Source organism: Danio rerio, chromosome 20 (assembly GCF_052040795.2).
Source record: "Danio rerio strain M-AB ecotype USA chromosome 20, GRCz13ab, whole genome shotgun sequence".
NCBI classification, from domain to species: domain Eukaryota; kingdom Metazoa; phylum Chordata; class Actinopteri; order Cypriniformes; family Danionidae; genus Danio; species Danio rerio.
The window spans coordinates 32,478,821-32,495,000 of record NC_141040.1 but is presented as its reverse complement, the minus strand read 5'-3'; the positions used below and the strand labels follow the sequence as shown (position 1 = coordinate 32,495,000).

At 33.5% G+C, this 16,180-nt stretch overlaps 2 protein-coding genes across 6 annotated transcripts in view; one reads left to right on the top strand and one right to left on the bottom strand.

The window, feature by feature from the left end:
- The window catches only part of LOC147839360 (uncharacterized), a 963,858-nt gene that overhangs the window by 815,073 nt on the left and 132,605 nt on the right, over positions 1–16,180 (bottom strand). The gene's annotated exons all lie outside the window — the stretch shown is intronic.
- Positions 1–16,180, top strand: part of rgs6 (regulator of G protein signaling 6) — a 132,934-nt gene that overhangs the window by 101,198 nt on the left and 15,556 nt on the right. For all 5 annotated transcript variants that reach the window (NM_001035263.2, XM_087297401.1, XM_087297400.1 and 2 more), the window contains 7 exons: positions 3,687–3,738; positions 4,202–4,266; positions 7,104–7,180; positions 7,820–7,901; positions 10,074–10,148; positions 10,245–10,343; positions 10,469–10,530. In NM_001035263.2, coding sequence (NP_001030340.1) covers positions 3,687–3,738; positions 4,202–4,266; positions 7,104–7,180; positions 7,820–7,901; positions 10,074–10,148; positions 10,245–10,343; positions 10,469–10,530 — 512 coding nt within the window. The remainder of the gene's footprint in view (positions 1–3,686; positions 3,739–4,201; positions 4,267–7,103; positions 7,181–7,819; positions 7,902–10,073; positions 10,149–10,244; positions 10,344–10,468; positions 10,531–16,180) is intronic.

The window sequence follows — 16,180 nt, the reverse complement described above, 5'->3', positions numbered from 1 at the left end:
GTTACTTAAAAAATGTATTTCCATAATCTTTTACTCTCCATAAACCATGAAACCATGTTTTTTTTTTTTTTTTAATGGAAGAAAAACAATATCACTGTAATGTGAATAGTACGCTAATAAGGGAAGTGCAGATTCCAATGCAGGGTGTATTAGTAGAATGGTCAGGCAAACAATGGTCAACACAGGAGCAAAGAGATGTATATGGGCAATCCAGAGTTGTGGTCAATAAACAGGCAGATGGTCAACAGGCAGACAGCAGATAATGTAAACAAACAAACAAAGCGAGGGCCAAAACACAATAAGGCAAGGGTAATGCCTTGTAATGTACACAATAACAGTATCAAAACTCAGCAAAGAATTGTGTGTGTGTTTGCTGTGTATGTAGTCCATTTATTCAGTTCATGAGCAGCTTCCAGCCCTGAGTGTGTGAAATTAACTGAATGAGGAACAAGTGCGGTGAGCGGTGCATGACTGGAACTTGTAGTCCATATACTGGCGGATTTGTAGTTCTTTAGTGAGCTGTGCGTTTACCAGCAATCTGCAGCCTATAGATAAGATAACCGCTTGTAATTGACATTATTATTGCTTTATTAATTTATCTTATTTTTGTTCATTAATATGAATTTATAATAATAATAATTACTTGTCTTAATTCAAACTTGGACAGATGTTTTCCACAATACAAGTGACCTATACTTACAACTATTATATTATATTATATTATATTATATTATATTATATTATATTATATTATATTATATTATATTATATTATATTATATTATATTATATTATTGTATTGTATTGGTTTTTATTGTATTGTATTGTATTGTATTATTCATTCATTCATTTTCTTGTCAGCTTAGTCCCTTTATTAATCCGGGGTCGCCACAGCGGAATGAACCGCCAACTTATACAGCAAGTTTTTACGCAGCAGATGCCCTTCCAGCCACAGCCCATCTCTGGGATTATTATATTATATTATATTATATTATATTATATTATATTATATTATATTATATTATATTATATTATATTATATTATATTATATTATATTATGTTATTAATATTCATTTATGTAATTACAGTGATAATAATAATAATAACCTCTCATAATAACTTTAATGGATATTTAGTACATGTAGTATTTGAATGGTTAATCATGTTAAACTATTTAATACCAAGGCATTCTTTTTAAAATATTAATTGAACTCTGCAATTTTTTTTCTTTGCATGTGTTAACTTAAGACCCTGAGGCCTGGTCTGTTTTGATTTCTATCTGCTGTTGTACTTCTAACATCTAAGATGTTAAATAATATATTATCTCATTATGTACTTCATAAATTAGGTAGATCATTATCTGGTAAAAGCTGATGCTTAATTTTTTCAGTGATTTAGCTGATTAGCGATGGCCAAGGGCAAATCTTTTTTTTGAGTCTCTTTAGCTCACATAACAGATGTTTCAGTAGAAACACTACAGTCTTTTGACTACTGCCTAAATTCGTGTGAAACTCTGTCATCTCATCTCAAAATCATTTCAAAACTGAGTCTCTTCAGCCAAAATACCTGGAAAAAGATGTCTCTAAGCATTCCCATTCATCTCAAGGGCAGTGGCTCAGTCGACAGAAGTGTTTTCACTCAGCGGAATTCACTTACACATTCATTTTTTAACCAATTACCATGCGCTGTAAAAATGGCTGAGAGTTTAACTGTAATAAAAATGTTACAGTAAAAATATGTTACCTGATCAATAGTAAATTACCTTACTATATACGGTGAATGACCATAAATTGATTTTACCACAGTTTCCCGCATAAAACTTTAAACTCTTTATGGTTTTTGTTTGACATTACTTTGGCCTTTTTTTTCCTCGTCAGTCATGTACATTACAGTTTTATGTTACATCTCATGTTGATGAATAACATTTATTGCGTTACTTTAGTGTCATGTGTGGTGTTTAGTAGTTGTGTTAATGACGCTGAACACCTTCTACATATAGTATTAGTATGTTTCTGTGCTTGTTGATGATTTTTCGCTCAGTATGTAACTTCTGCATCACTACTTGATTTTGTTGGTATTTTTGCCTGTTTATTACTAAGGTAAAATGTAGATATTAATACTTTAAAATATTGGTGTTCTAACGATATATGAATTAATTAATAAAATATAAAAGTTAATTTAAAAGTGTTTCTATCATATTTTTAATAATATAATTCTGGCAATCAAAGCGAATTTAGTTCTCCACAAAAATTCAGCACTGCCAAAACACATAGTGAAATACAAAAAAATGTTGATGTAGGTGTAATGCTTAAGTATCAATAAACAAATGGGGTATTAAAATATCATTCTATAAATGAATATATTCTCAATATTTACCTCCAAACTAACTGGGAATTATCTGGAGTTGTACAAGAAAAGCTGAATTGTCAGATAATGATGATACATCTTTCCAATAAGCGTGATACACTGTATCAATAAAGCATTGAACGAATCTGAGTTTCTTTTGTGCATTCATTAATTACTCTGGAGGGAATTAGGGTTTCTCTGGAGTATGGCTCATCAGCTCATTGCCTGACGATAATGATCTCAATGCTCCATAATTTGCTTTGTGCCGCCTGTAGTCTACTAGAATGGCTCCACAAAAGTGACAGAGATCGCTTGTGAGAAATGTTGTCAATGTCTTTAATAACATGAAGATCTTCATACTATAACAGTATAGAACATGGCTTGTATGAAGAAATTCTTAAAATATCTTATTTTAAATATGCAAGTGAGGTGAAATCCTTGAATAATCTTTATCTAAATATCTAGATGTAGTATATTATAGCTTACATTAGACTGCATTACTAATACAGTATGTTCTACACTACAAATTTTTACACTACAACTTTTTGATCCAAAGATTCCTCTATGTAACCAGCAGCTAGCTCTCTGCAACTCTGACATGGTCACCCACTAAAGCTAAGCAGGGCTGTGTTCGTCAGTCCCTGAATGGGAGACCAAATGGTTCTAACGCCCCAGTATATTGCTCAGTGAGCGCCAACTTTTGGATGAGATGGTAAACCGAGGTCCTGACTCTCTCTCATCATAAAAATCACAATGATGCGGCGTCCTTGCCAAATTTGCCCACTGGCCTCTGTCCATCATGGCCTCCTAACCATCCCCATGGCTTTATCACTCTGTCTCATCTCCACCAATCATCTGGTGTGTGGTTTGGCGGAATATGGCTGCCGTCGTGTCATCCAGGTGGATGCTGCACACTACTGGTGGATGAGGAAATTTCCCCCAAAATCGTGTAAAGCACTTTAAGTCTCTAGAAAAAATCATTATTTAAATTTAAGGAATTATTTTAATTATTGCTCTCCAACACAATATTTAAAGATATTTTAGGATTTAAAACAATGGGGAAGGAGAAGAAAAAAATAGTAACTTGCTTCAAATATGACATATATATCAACTTACTACTATTAAGTCTTCTGGTGAAATTGTATTCATATCGCAATATATATAGCAAAATGATTGCAATGTTAGATTTGTCCAATAGCGTGCAGCCCTACTGTAAAGGAAATCTAAATTTGTAATTTACACACATTTTAACGTATCTTGGCTAGATTAAGTTCATGTTAAAACTCAGCAGTCTACCTCCAAACTCAAAAATAATCATATCTTCTTTCTTTCTCCTCCAGGCTCCATACTTTTGGCCCTCTAACTGCTGGGAGCCAGAGAACACCGACTACGGTAAGAGTGGGCTCTTGCTGGGCGAACTAACAGTGACGTAAGAGTGCACAGAGCTTTACCGTAGATGTTGTTCACAGAGCTAATATAACTCATAAGATCCTAGAGACACAGGATGCCCTGTGTTCAGCCCACAGTCTGCTTTTCTGAGATTATTGCAGCTCCGTTGGACATTCAGGCAGAATGCGGAGCAGTAGGTGTATAGAAGAACCGTCGACTGTGGGCAGATGTTCACTGATGGTCAATAGTTATTCATTCACAGTTCCTACTGTCGGTAAACTGGCCGGGCAGAGATGATAGATGCAATAGAATGTATGAAATCCAATCAAAGGCTTATGCTGAATATGTGTGCATGGGTAGAGGGAGGATTATACATGAGGGCTGATAAGGCCAAGTCTCTTATGGCCTCTTGTCTGTTTCTCTTTTCTGTGTCTGCTTCTCTCTCTTTTTCTGCTCCCTGTCATAGCCATCTATCTGTGCAAGCGGACCATGCAGAACAAGACCCGGCTGGAGCTGGCAGACTATGAGGCGGTAAGTGACCTGCTGCAAGAGATCTGACAGAGAAAACGGAAGTATTTGGGTTTGATATATTGGGTTATTTTGAACTCGATAAGTGATTTGAAGACTTTGTTGTTAAGAATAAAAGTTAGATGTGGCATTTTTAAATTATAATTTCCTCTATCCTATAACTTCATGAGCTGAGATTATAGGAAAGCCATGAAGATTGAATGTAAACACTGTGGTGCTTATGGTGCAATATCTGTTTAGTGCTGTCTTTGCTCATGGACGTTCTAAAGCTATTAACTATTTTAACTTCTACATGTATGGACATTTAGGTAAACTATGAAGTTATAGCACAGTTATTTTTGAAACTACATACTGAGCTAAAAATGATTGGAAAATTGGAAAACAGGAGTCATTGGAAAATTACGTCATGGCATAATGACTGATTGAAGTGACCCACTTCACTTTGCCCTACAGTTAAGCCTTTCCTGAGCTGTGATATCAAAGTCACCAGAGAGGGAATATGTTGTGCACTTTATAGCCTTTCAAAAATGTTAGTCACTAAATAGCTGCTATACATTATAAAGAAACATTAGCCAAGTTAATATTGCAGCTAAGTATGTTTTAGTGCTTAATCCTGTTCTGTCGACATGCACAGTTCTGTAATTTAGGGCAGGGAGACTCCTAAATCTTAAGTTGCTATTATATTTTAGCAGTAAGCAAAAATACATTGAATGGGTCAAAATTATAGACCTTTACGCCAAATTAGTCATTAGTATATTACGTGGATATCATGTTCCTTGAAGATATTTAGTACGTTTCATAAATATTGTCACCTTAGAATTATAAGGTTCTGTCTGTCATTTTTGTAAAAATGGAGTTATTGACATATTTTTATTATATGACAACTTATTTACATTATGTGATGTTTTTTATTTGTTTATATCTTAAGACATTTTTTATTTAAAAGACGAACAAACAACCAAACTCTAGCTCGGCTCTATAAAATTCTTTCTGTGAGCCAATCAGCATTTCAAATGCACGCACGAGGACCAATCAGGATCAGCTTTCAGAGTCGACTAAGTAATGCCATACCGCACAAAACTGAGAAGAAACCCGAAACTGAAAAAAATGTGTGTAAATGTGGGCATTTAGAAGCATTTTTGACATCAAGATAAAATGTAAATATTAAATGTAAAATATTTTTATTTGTGTTTATATAGTCAGTGAAACATTTTCAGTGTTTATTAAACTCATTCGCTTATTGTCTGTTTTCTTTTAAAGTATTTAAATTTGATATTAAGCCTTGAAAAGCAAATACTTAATTTAATTCATGGGGCATACAATTCAATAAATATAATTCGATAGTAAATATAAAGCATAAATAAAAATAAATAAAATTAACATCAGCACTGCACAGCATATTTAGCACAGCCATGTATGCTTAATTTGAACAAGAAAAAAATATTCATACTTAAACATTAAATAAATGTTAAAGAAAGCAAAAATGTAAGTTTCTCAAGCATCAACAAATTGTTACAATCCAATTTTTTATTTTTGTAATTATTAAACAGACTGATTGTATTTCTTGAAAAGTAATTGTAATAATCTGCCAGATAGAACCTTATAATTCCAAGCAGAAAACTTTTTAGGATTAGAAGGTTCTATGTACTTGCATTTGCCTTGTTTTTTTTTTTTTATTTATTTTTTTACCCCAATTGGAATTTAAGAGAACTTTGATAATGTACATTTAGAGTACATGTAGGGTCTCTGTCATGTAAATGCATGAAAGAGAACTGTTACACACATATTGTTTGCTATATGGAATGCAAAAACTTTGAAGCTCAACATCTTAAAATCATTTAGGACACTGATAAAACCTTATAATTCCTAGGTGACGGTATATCAAAACAATTTTGTTACTTAGCAATATGCGCTGCTAAGAGCTTAATGTGGACGCATTTAAAGTTGATTTTCTCAGTATTGAATTTTTTAACTCTCAGGTTCCTAAACCTCAAATAACTGAATCTCATCAAATATTTTCCCATTCCAACAACTCATACACCAACAGAAATCCTATTTTTTCAGATTGTTTAAATTACAATTTTGAAAAATGTACACTTGTGCCAGATTCGCAAGTTCACATTGTAATAAAGCTCAAACTTCATATCCTCGAAAAATTCAGAAATGCTTTAAGTAACAGAATATTGTGCTAATATGTTATCCAGAATTAAAATACCTTAGACTTTTCTAAAACAAAAGCTTACAGCAGAGCTTACTGTAAGAAGTACTATATCCCACGAGGAATAGGCACTAATTTGAGCTGACCTGGCATTTTTGATAAATTCTTTCTTTCTTTCTTTCTTTCTTTCTTTCTTTCTTTCTTTCTTTCTTTCTTTCTTTCTTTCTTTCTTTCTTTCTTTCTTTCTTTCTTTCTTTCTTTCTTTCTTTCTTTCTTTCTTTGTATAGCACTTTTACAATGTAGAACATAGATTATAGTTAATTAAAACAGTATAGTTTTCAGAGTTTAAGTTCAGTTTAGATTAGCTTAGTTCAGTTCAATGTGTTTTAATATTCACTGCTGGTAGTCCAAACACTAAAGAGTAATCCATCGAGGCGCAGCTCTACAAGTCCCAAACTATGCAAGCCAGTGACAACAGTGGTGAGGAAAAAAACCTTACCAATGGCCGAAAGTGAAGAAAGAAAAAAACCTTGGTAGATACCTGACTCCGTTAGCATGACCATTTGTCATATGGAAAAGCTGCAGTCTAGGCTCTTTCTTTCTTTCTTTCTTTCTTTCTTTCTTTCTTTCTTTCTTTCTTTCTTTCTTTCTTCCCATTTATACTTGTCTCTCTGTCATTCAGGAGAATCTAGCGCGACTACAGAGGGCTTTTGCCAGGAAGTGGGAGTTCATCTTCATGCAGGCTGAGGCTCAGGTCAAGTAAGTGCTGTTGTCAGGACAACTATGCAAACGGTTGCTCTCACTCATACCTGCTCTCTCATGTTGAAGAAAGATCAGCCCACACACATTCACACAAAGACATACTGTATATACACCAGCTCTCACTATGATGTAACACAATAACATTGCTGAAGAGCCGTCCTTATGGGCGAGACGTATTAGCATGCGTGTTTGATTTGGAGAGGTTTGATTGAAGCCATCTCTCGCTTGGCTGAAGAGCCTCATCTGATGGCCGAGGGCTGCAAACACAAGTCAAGCCTCCTCTGATTTTTGATCATCGGTGCATCTCTATTTGTTTTTCATGACCAGAACCCCAGATCTGGGGAGACGGAGAACAGAAGAGATGAATGATAGAGTTTCAGGGGCTCAAAAGCAGGATCAGTGAGAGATGGAGAGAGTGATGCAGCAAATGTCAGTTACGTAAGAGTGAAGCAGCAGGAATGGAAATGAATTAGCTGCGCTCGCAGGCAGGTTGCAACTTTGATGAGCGCAAGGGCTTTGCTCTTTGTCTGTTTTAACGTGCGAGGCAGAACATGCACGTGTGTGTGGATTGGGAGCGTCTCCTGCTCTTTGTTTAATATTAATGTCTTGTAGCTTTGTGTTTCTTTGATTTCATAGAATCGACAGGAAAAAAGACAAAACGGAGAGGAAGATTCTGGATAGTCAAGAGAGAGCCTTCTGGGATGTTCACCGTCCTGTGGTGCGTGAGGGGTGGATCCAGTTCAAGATGTCTGCATCTTGTTTGAATTCATTTGATTAAATAAGTGCACTGTAAAAATAAAGCACAAAACACCACATTGGCTCAGTTGAAAACAGCCAGTTCTACATCACTTTATTTTGATACCCCTTTAAAGGGGTGGTCCACTACGATATCATATTTTAAACTTTAGTTGATGTGTAATGTAGCTGTGTGAACATAAACAACATTTCTGAATGTAAGTCGCTTAACGTTCAATGCAAAGGGAGACATTGGCTTTTACAGAGTTAGCTTAGCAAAGCCTACAACGAACAAAACTTGGGGACTATAGAAAAATACATCCGGGTAGTGAGATCACATTCACCATACGCATCCATCCCGTTGCCGCAAAGGCGCTGTAATGTTATACCAGAGAAAGCTAAAATACCGTCTATTTCAACAGAGCTTGTTCTGTTTCTGGTGACGTGGAGTCGATCCGCAAATCACAACACATTATGTTAGCTGACCAATCAGAGTCTCTTGAGGGCGGGCCTTCAGAGGAACTAGGAAATATGTCAATCGTTTTTATGTTAGCTGAGTAGCTGTAAAACTTAAAGTAAGATATATGAAAAAATAGCCAGATTTTCTAGTGAAACATGAGCACACATTGCTTTACACCTTATAAACATGGTTAAGCCTAAAAAAACTCTCTGGACCACTTCTTTAAGACACTTTGTTGACTGTAAAACCTTGTTTACACCTAATATTGTGGTGCATTAAATCAGTTTTAGCACAAAAGGACTTTACTAAATACAGGTGTATATGGGGTTTAAATCATTTTCAGCATGTCCACTTTTGACCATGTTTCAACAACTAAATACAACCTCCTCACTGCCAGCTGAGCTAATTTTTGAAATTATTATTTTTTTAAGTTTAGAAAACCCCCACATATACACTGCATAGATTTTTCCCAAAAATTCATAAATGAAAAAAAAAAAAAAAGATGGAATAAAATGCCAGGTGTAAATGAGAATTTGTCTCTCTCTACTTGTGAGCCAATTGACCAAAACAAAATGCAATGTTTAAACAGGAACTTTGTAAATTTGCAACTACATATCAACTAGCAGTTATTAGGAGAATGTATACTTAATATCTGCTTACACTTTATTTTGATGATCTCCAACAGATTTATTCTATCTACTAATGATCTAAGAGTTAGCTGCTTTAGTTAAAATAGCATAGTCTAAAATGGATAAAGGTACTGAAAAACCCTCTAAAGACTTTACAATTTATTTGATGATTAAAATGAAATCAAATCACTTAAAATACATCTTCCTTGACTACATAACAGGGTTATTTAAAAGGTGTCTACACTGTAAAATATTTGTTTATTAACAGTTTCCGTACTTTGTGTTTTTAGTCTATTTACGGTTGGGAATTTCATAATGGGTCCTTGATCTCGGCTCTGTTAGCTTTTGATGTTGAAAATTCAAGTTAAACAAACTGACTTTTATTGACATTTTAGTAGTTTGAAAATATAATGCATAAAAAATAATATATATAAAAATGAATATGTAAAATAACAGAAAAATGCACTGGCAGCTTATAACAAGGTTTTTGTACTATAATATACAACACCAACCCAGACAATGCATCACTCTAAACTATTAAAATATTTTATAAAAGTTACTTTTTTCCAACTTTTTAAGGTTAAAAGTTGTCAAAAGAAAGATCAACTCTCATAATGCGATTCAAAAACAAAAATAATAAAAATAAAAAATAAAAACATGATTCACAAAATAGAGAAAACTTTAGATTTACGGATATTTTTTACAGTGTAGACGTTCTCAATAGACTTCTCTATGATTCTGATAACCTGAAATTATATCAAAAACATTCATTGTGTTATAAATTTTGATAATGGGTGTGCTGCTTAATATTTATCAATAAAACTTATGTATTTTCCCCTCAATATTCTTTGATCTATAGAAAGTTCAAAAGAACAGCATTTATCTGAAATGGAAACTTTTGTAACATTTTATTTTTTACATAAATGAAAAAGTTTGTTTTGTACAATTAGCTTATTAAAAAACAAAATACAAAATCCTGTGTGAATGTGGCATGCTGATTGCTGTGGGAAATGCACATATCAGAACAATATTTCATAGGTGATTTCCCTGTGCTTGTCATTCACAGCCTGGGTGTGTCAACACTACGGAGATGGACATCAGGAAGTGTCGTCGCCTGAAGAACCCTCAGCGAGTGAAAAAGGTGCTGATGCTGTATTAGTGTGTGTGCTGTACACAAGAGACAGTAGCTATTTTTTTGGTAGTATTGTGACATCTCTGTGTGGTCTCTGTCTGGCAGTCAGTGTATGGAGTAGTGGACGACACACAGACTCAGAGTCCTGTTCACACACCTGCACAGCAGAGCAGCAAGGACACCAAAGAGGATGTAGAGAAAGAGGTGAGTGCATCCATGCTGTCAGTTTGATTCTCGACAGCTTCACAGCAGCTATTAATATTTAGCACAGATCCCTCACAAGCTCATATGGAGATGCAGTGAGTTACGCTGTTGTGTTTTTTTTTTAGATTCTGTTCTTAAACACTCAGTTGGATCGGCACTGTATGAAAATGTCCAAAGTTGCTGAGACGTAAGTCTTCTTTCTTGATCTGTTTAATGAAATGCAGAATTATGCTGGGATATATTTTTACATGCAGAAACATGTTATGCTTTCAGCTTGCTGTAGTACAGTTATGGCTACTGAGAATGCGTGGGTGATCTAAAATTAAAGCACGTTGATAAAATAAGTTTCTATTTCAAAGCGGTATTCTTTCTTGTGCTTTTTTTCTTCAGTACAGTTTTTAATATAATATTTGAATAGGCCTAAATAATCAAGTGTGTATTTTATAGCCTATTTATTTAGACATCTGTGTGTGTTATCTTATACTATACTACTGACTGTTAGCTTATTTTAAACTATGGAGCTCTAAACATAATTCGAATTACAAATTCACTTCCACGGCCATGTCTTATTAATACATATCCTTGTTTTAATTAATTTTATACTTTAAAAATGAATTATGAAATCAATAATTCGTTCCTCGATTAGTCTTACTAAAACCCTGAAACAAAAGAATTTACATAAAAAGTAATTCATGGCATTTAAGCCTGAAGAAAAGAACACGTACGACATTCAAATGGAATAGATTCTAAATTTAATTTTTAATTGAAGTCATAATATGCAGCTTAAAATACTATTCTAAATTCGTGCCCGCTATTTTATTTGACGAAAAAAACATTTTTTTTTTTAATCATGTTTTTGATTTCTTCATATGTTTTCCAGAATGCTGGTTCTTAAAAAGCAGTCAATTAGTATATTTGTTTTAATCTAAATTTGTAATTTAAGTGAAAAGTATATTGGGCAGGGTCCGTGTACGTTGCGTTCATTCGATTTTTGATCCTAAACGAAATTTAAAAAACGAGGAAACGGCCGTTTTTCGTTTTTTTATTTGGCTACAAAAAAATTTAATAACTGATTTTGGCTCGATTTTCTTTTTTTGGTTTAGGGTAGGAAAACGGATAAATGACTTTAAAATTCATTATCCAAATGTAGGCGGTTCTGAAACGCCCATTTCCTCTGATTGGTCAATCAAATCTGGGCTCCTGACGTCGCCTTCAAAATAACAGTCCTGTAGTCTTCGTCCTCTGCGGATCAGCACCCAGGCATTTAATATATTATATTTAATATATAATATATTAGCAGTATTATTAGACATTTATCATTACAATTTATCATTACTGTTATAGTTCGCCGCCAAATTTGCTGCTTTGCACCTGATACTGAGCAAGATTTGCGAGCAGCACTTGGTTTGCACGATTGTTTCCAAGCTAGGCCTATATAATAGTAATAATAATAATAATAATGATAATAATAATACTAATAATAATAATAAGCCTTCCTTTCGAGACTTTCGCTGGATTAATGTCGAGTACAAAATATCTGTTTTAACAGTTGTCAGTATTTTGTGATTTTTACTTTTTTATTATTTATTATTTATGTATTTATTTACATTGTCTGGGCTGGTGTTGTATATTATGCTACAAAAACTTTGTAATAAACTGTGTTTACATTAATTTATCTATAGCCTATATTATTTCTTAAACATTATATTACTTCAAAAGTCCACAGAGCAGATAGGTCCCATAAATGAACGATGCAAGAGTCGGATCCAACAGCCAAAGAGAACTATGATCTTTATTTTTTTCGTTTAAAATAACTGTTTAATATACATAATACACCAAATTTACGTATCATTTGAACCACATACTAGAACATAGGCCTATGCCTGATACATTCATTGCATATGCATAAATTATATAAAAACAGCAGTATAATTATTTGACATTAAATTAACGTCACTGCCAAACTTCTTGCTGCTATGCTCCTGATGCTGAGCAAAATAAAGCCATTTCTGAGCAGCACATTGCATTATTGTTTCCGAGCTAGGCGCAGCTTTATAATACGTGATTATTTTCACGTATTATTGTGATGTAATTAAAACTAGACCTATTTAACACATACATATATATATATATATATATATATATATATATATATATATATATATCAAATACATATATCAAAGTCCCTTTATAGTCTTTGCCTCTCTCTCTCTCTCTCTCTCTCTTTCTTTATGTGTGTGTGTGTGTGTGTGTGTGTGTGTGTGTGTGTGTGTGTGTGTGTGCATAGGCTATATAGCCTAGAGAGGAAAAAAAGAGAGAAAGCGAGAGATGGATAGATGGATATGCGTACATGTAAGGATGAAAGCTTAAATTCAGCCGAATATTAATGAAATACTTTAATTGGCCATATGGCTGTTTCCGAACACTGCCTTTTGTGTTTTATTTGGATATTACAAAATTAAATAGTCAAAATGTATTTTTTTTACCATTCTCTCTGGCTTTTTTCAATAACAAAGAATTATATTTCAAAACAACACTTTAAAATTTATTACTTACGCTAAATTAATAATAGATTTACTGTAGAGCTCAGCAGTTTACTCCGTGAATTCGCAAGAGCTTATATGGGAGTATTTTTTAAGCGCTAAAGTCTACATTTTTATTTAATCGGGTGGATCAGGTGATAGGATCAGTCATTGCTTATGCAAACGTCATCTACGTTCTGAAAAATAATAAGGTGTTTTAAAAATGTGTATCTTGACAAACTGGCACAAATTTGGATATAAAAATCTTTCATCGTGGCCAGACACGCGCAATCTCTCACAATGAGTTTACTGCACAAGGAGGATGTTGTTCATAAAAAAAAGCAAAGACGGCTCCTTCAAGAATATAAGATTTTTAATTGTTTTGTAAGTGCACTCAGGCATATGTTTTTGCATATCACTATAATTCTTTACAAAAGATTGTTTAATTATTCTGTTTTCGAACTGTACATTTATTCTTTACCTGTTATGTTATTATGTGGGCGTGGTTAGAGGTCCGCTCGCGAGTTCAATGAATTTGACACAGTAACGGAAGAGGAACAGAGGAAAAGGCAAGTGCACATCGCGATGCTTAGTCGACAGTTTAAAGAATTATAGCCAACAAGATTACAACCACACCATTCCAAGAGCAAGCAGTTTGACTGAATCTTATCAGATGAGAAGAAGATGTGGTGTGATTTGCTTCGGAGTTTGACATAACTTTATAACCACACACATACACAATCACCTGCAACTGCATAAAAATTTACAGCAACATTTAACTTCATCTGATAACTTGTTTTAACACAATAACTCCTCATTTTACATTATACGTTCATGGCATATGAAAATATAGCTACGATCCCGGCAAATGTTGCATAATGTCCACGGATCGTCTGCTGAAGTGATCGCTGGACCTCCTGTTTATAAGGTGGACTTATTCTCTAAAACTATGGGACTTGTTTCATCACTATATTACAACTTCTCAGTATTAAAATTATTGTCATTCTTATGTGATAATTGTTTACCATTTACGTGGGCCTATGCTATTTTGTTTGATTTGTATTGTGATGATTATGTTTACACATTAATCATAAAGAAATTAATACATTGTTTAAACATAATAACTTGTGTCTGACCTCTTTACTCTTCTTCTATTCTTTGGACATCAATATATCATTTAAGGTGGTATAGAACCGTACAGTTATCAGTGCATTCATACAGGCTTCAATACAAATTCTGTATATTTTTTCAAACTGAGTTAACCGGGGAATACCTTCATTGCTGCAAAGAGTTTGTAAGGCTGTCCTGGCTCATTCAAATCACGGAATTAAATCGAAACTGACAGCCGCAATGGATGATTTTGATATTAATAGCCAATACAGTTTAATTTAGGCTACTCTGAAATTGTGAATATTTCACTTTAATTTTATTTATATTATTATTTTATTTAACAAAATATTTTGTGTTTTGGCACTGAAGCCAGGCCTATATAGGGGACCTCAAATATTGTTGTTTGTAGTTAACTGGCCAACAAAAAATACATTTAAGATATCTTGCTTATACAAATTATACCAAACAAAATTCGTTCCAAAAAGCTCATCTTTCCAACAAAAAAAGCCTATATGAAGTGTATTTTCTTTGTTAGGGCCGGTCTGCTATACAGTGCTGTGGATGAATTGTTTTGCTAATAAGGATTTAATTATAGGCCTATGCTCACTGTAATTTCTGTATTACAAACATTTACATTTTAAAGTTATTATTTTACGAATTATGTCATCTGCCTTTTCCTCGGTGCAGATCACAATCGTAAAACTGTCGTGCTCGGAAATCTTGCTCAGCATCAGGTGCATAGCAGCAAAAATGGCTGCAAACTATAACTTTTTTTTAAATGATAAATTGTAAGGATAAATGTCTAATAATATATATCAAATAATAATAATTAAATGCCTGGGTGCTGATCCACAGAGGACTACAAGACTATTATTTTGAGGGCGAGGTCAGGAGCTCAGATTTGGTAAATAAAAAATTAATAATTATAATTATATGTTTTTGTATAATTTATGCATAAGCAATGGATGAATCAGGCATAGGCCTATGTTCTAGTATGTGGTTCAAATGATATGTAAATTTAGTGTATTATGTTAAACAGTTATTTTAAACAAAAAAAAATTAAGATCATCGTTCTCTTTGACAGTTTGATTCTACTTGCATCATTCTCATCACCTGCAGCTGCTGCCAAAGTGAAACGCGGCGCCTAGCTGCGCCTCCCTCATATCTATAGTAAGATGTCCAGCTTATAGGCTAAAGATAAATTGATAAAATAACAGAAAATGCACTGACAGTTTATTACAAAGTTTTTGTAGCATAATATACAACACCAGCCCAGACAATATAAATTAATACATAAATAATAAAAAAAAAATCACAAAATACTGAAAACTGTTAATTTACAGATATGTACTCGACATTAATCCAGCAAAAGTCTCGAAAGGAATTGGCTTGCTGCGTGAGAGAAAATGTGTGTGTGTTCCAATGAACTCTTATTCTGGCCCTGCTAACAACTATAAAAATAAAAACTAAACAATAAAAACTATATAATAATAATAATAATAATAATAATAATAATAATTATTATTATTATTATTATTATTACTATTATATAGGCCTAGCTTGGAAACAATCGTGCAAACCAAGTGCTGCTCTCAAATCTTTTGCTCAGTATCAGGTGCAAAGCAGCAAATTTGGCGGCGAACTATAATAGTAATGATAAATTGTAATGATAAATGTCTAATAATACTGCTAATATATTATATATTAAATATAATATATTAAATGCCTGTGTGCTGATCCGCAGAGGACGAAGACTACAGGACTGTTATTTTGAAGGCGACGTCAGGAGCCCAGATTTGATTGACCAATCAGAGGAAATGGGCGTTTTAGAACCGCCTACATGTGGATAATGAATTTTAAAGTCATTTATCCGTTTTCCTACCCTAAACCAAAAAAAGAAAATCGAGCCAAAATCAGTTATTAAATTTTTTTGTAGCCAAATAAAAAAACGAAAAACGGCCGTTTCCTCGTTTTTTAAATTTCGTTTAGGATCAAAAATCGAATGAACGCAACGTACACGGACCGGGCAGGCCTATTTATTTTATTATTTTTTTTTTTCTATGCTCTTTGAAGCACAGGTGCGTGAAGATGTTCTGTTGTTAATAAGAACAAAATGTCAGTGTTCTCTTTCAAATTACTGTTACGTTTTAATTACTGTTTAAAACCTTAACTGGACAGTTTCAGAGGTTTTAATTTTGTTTGGTT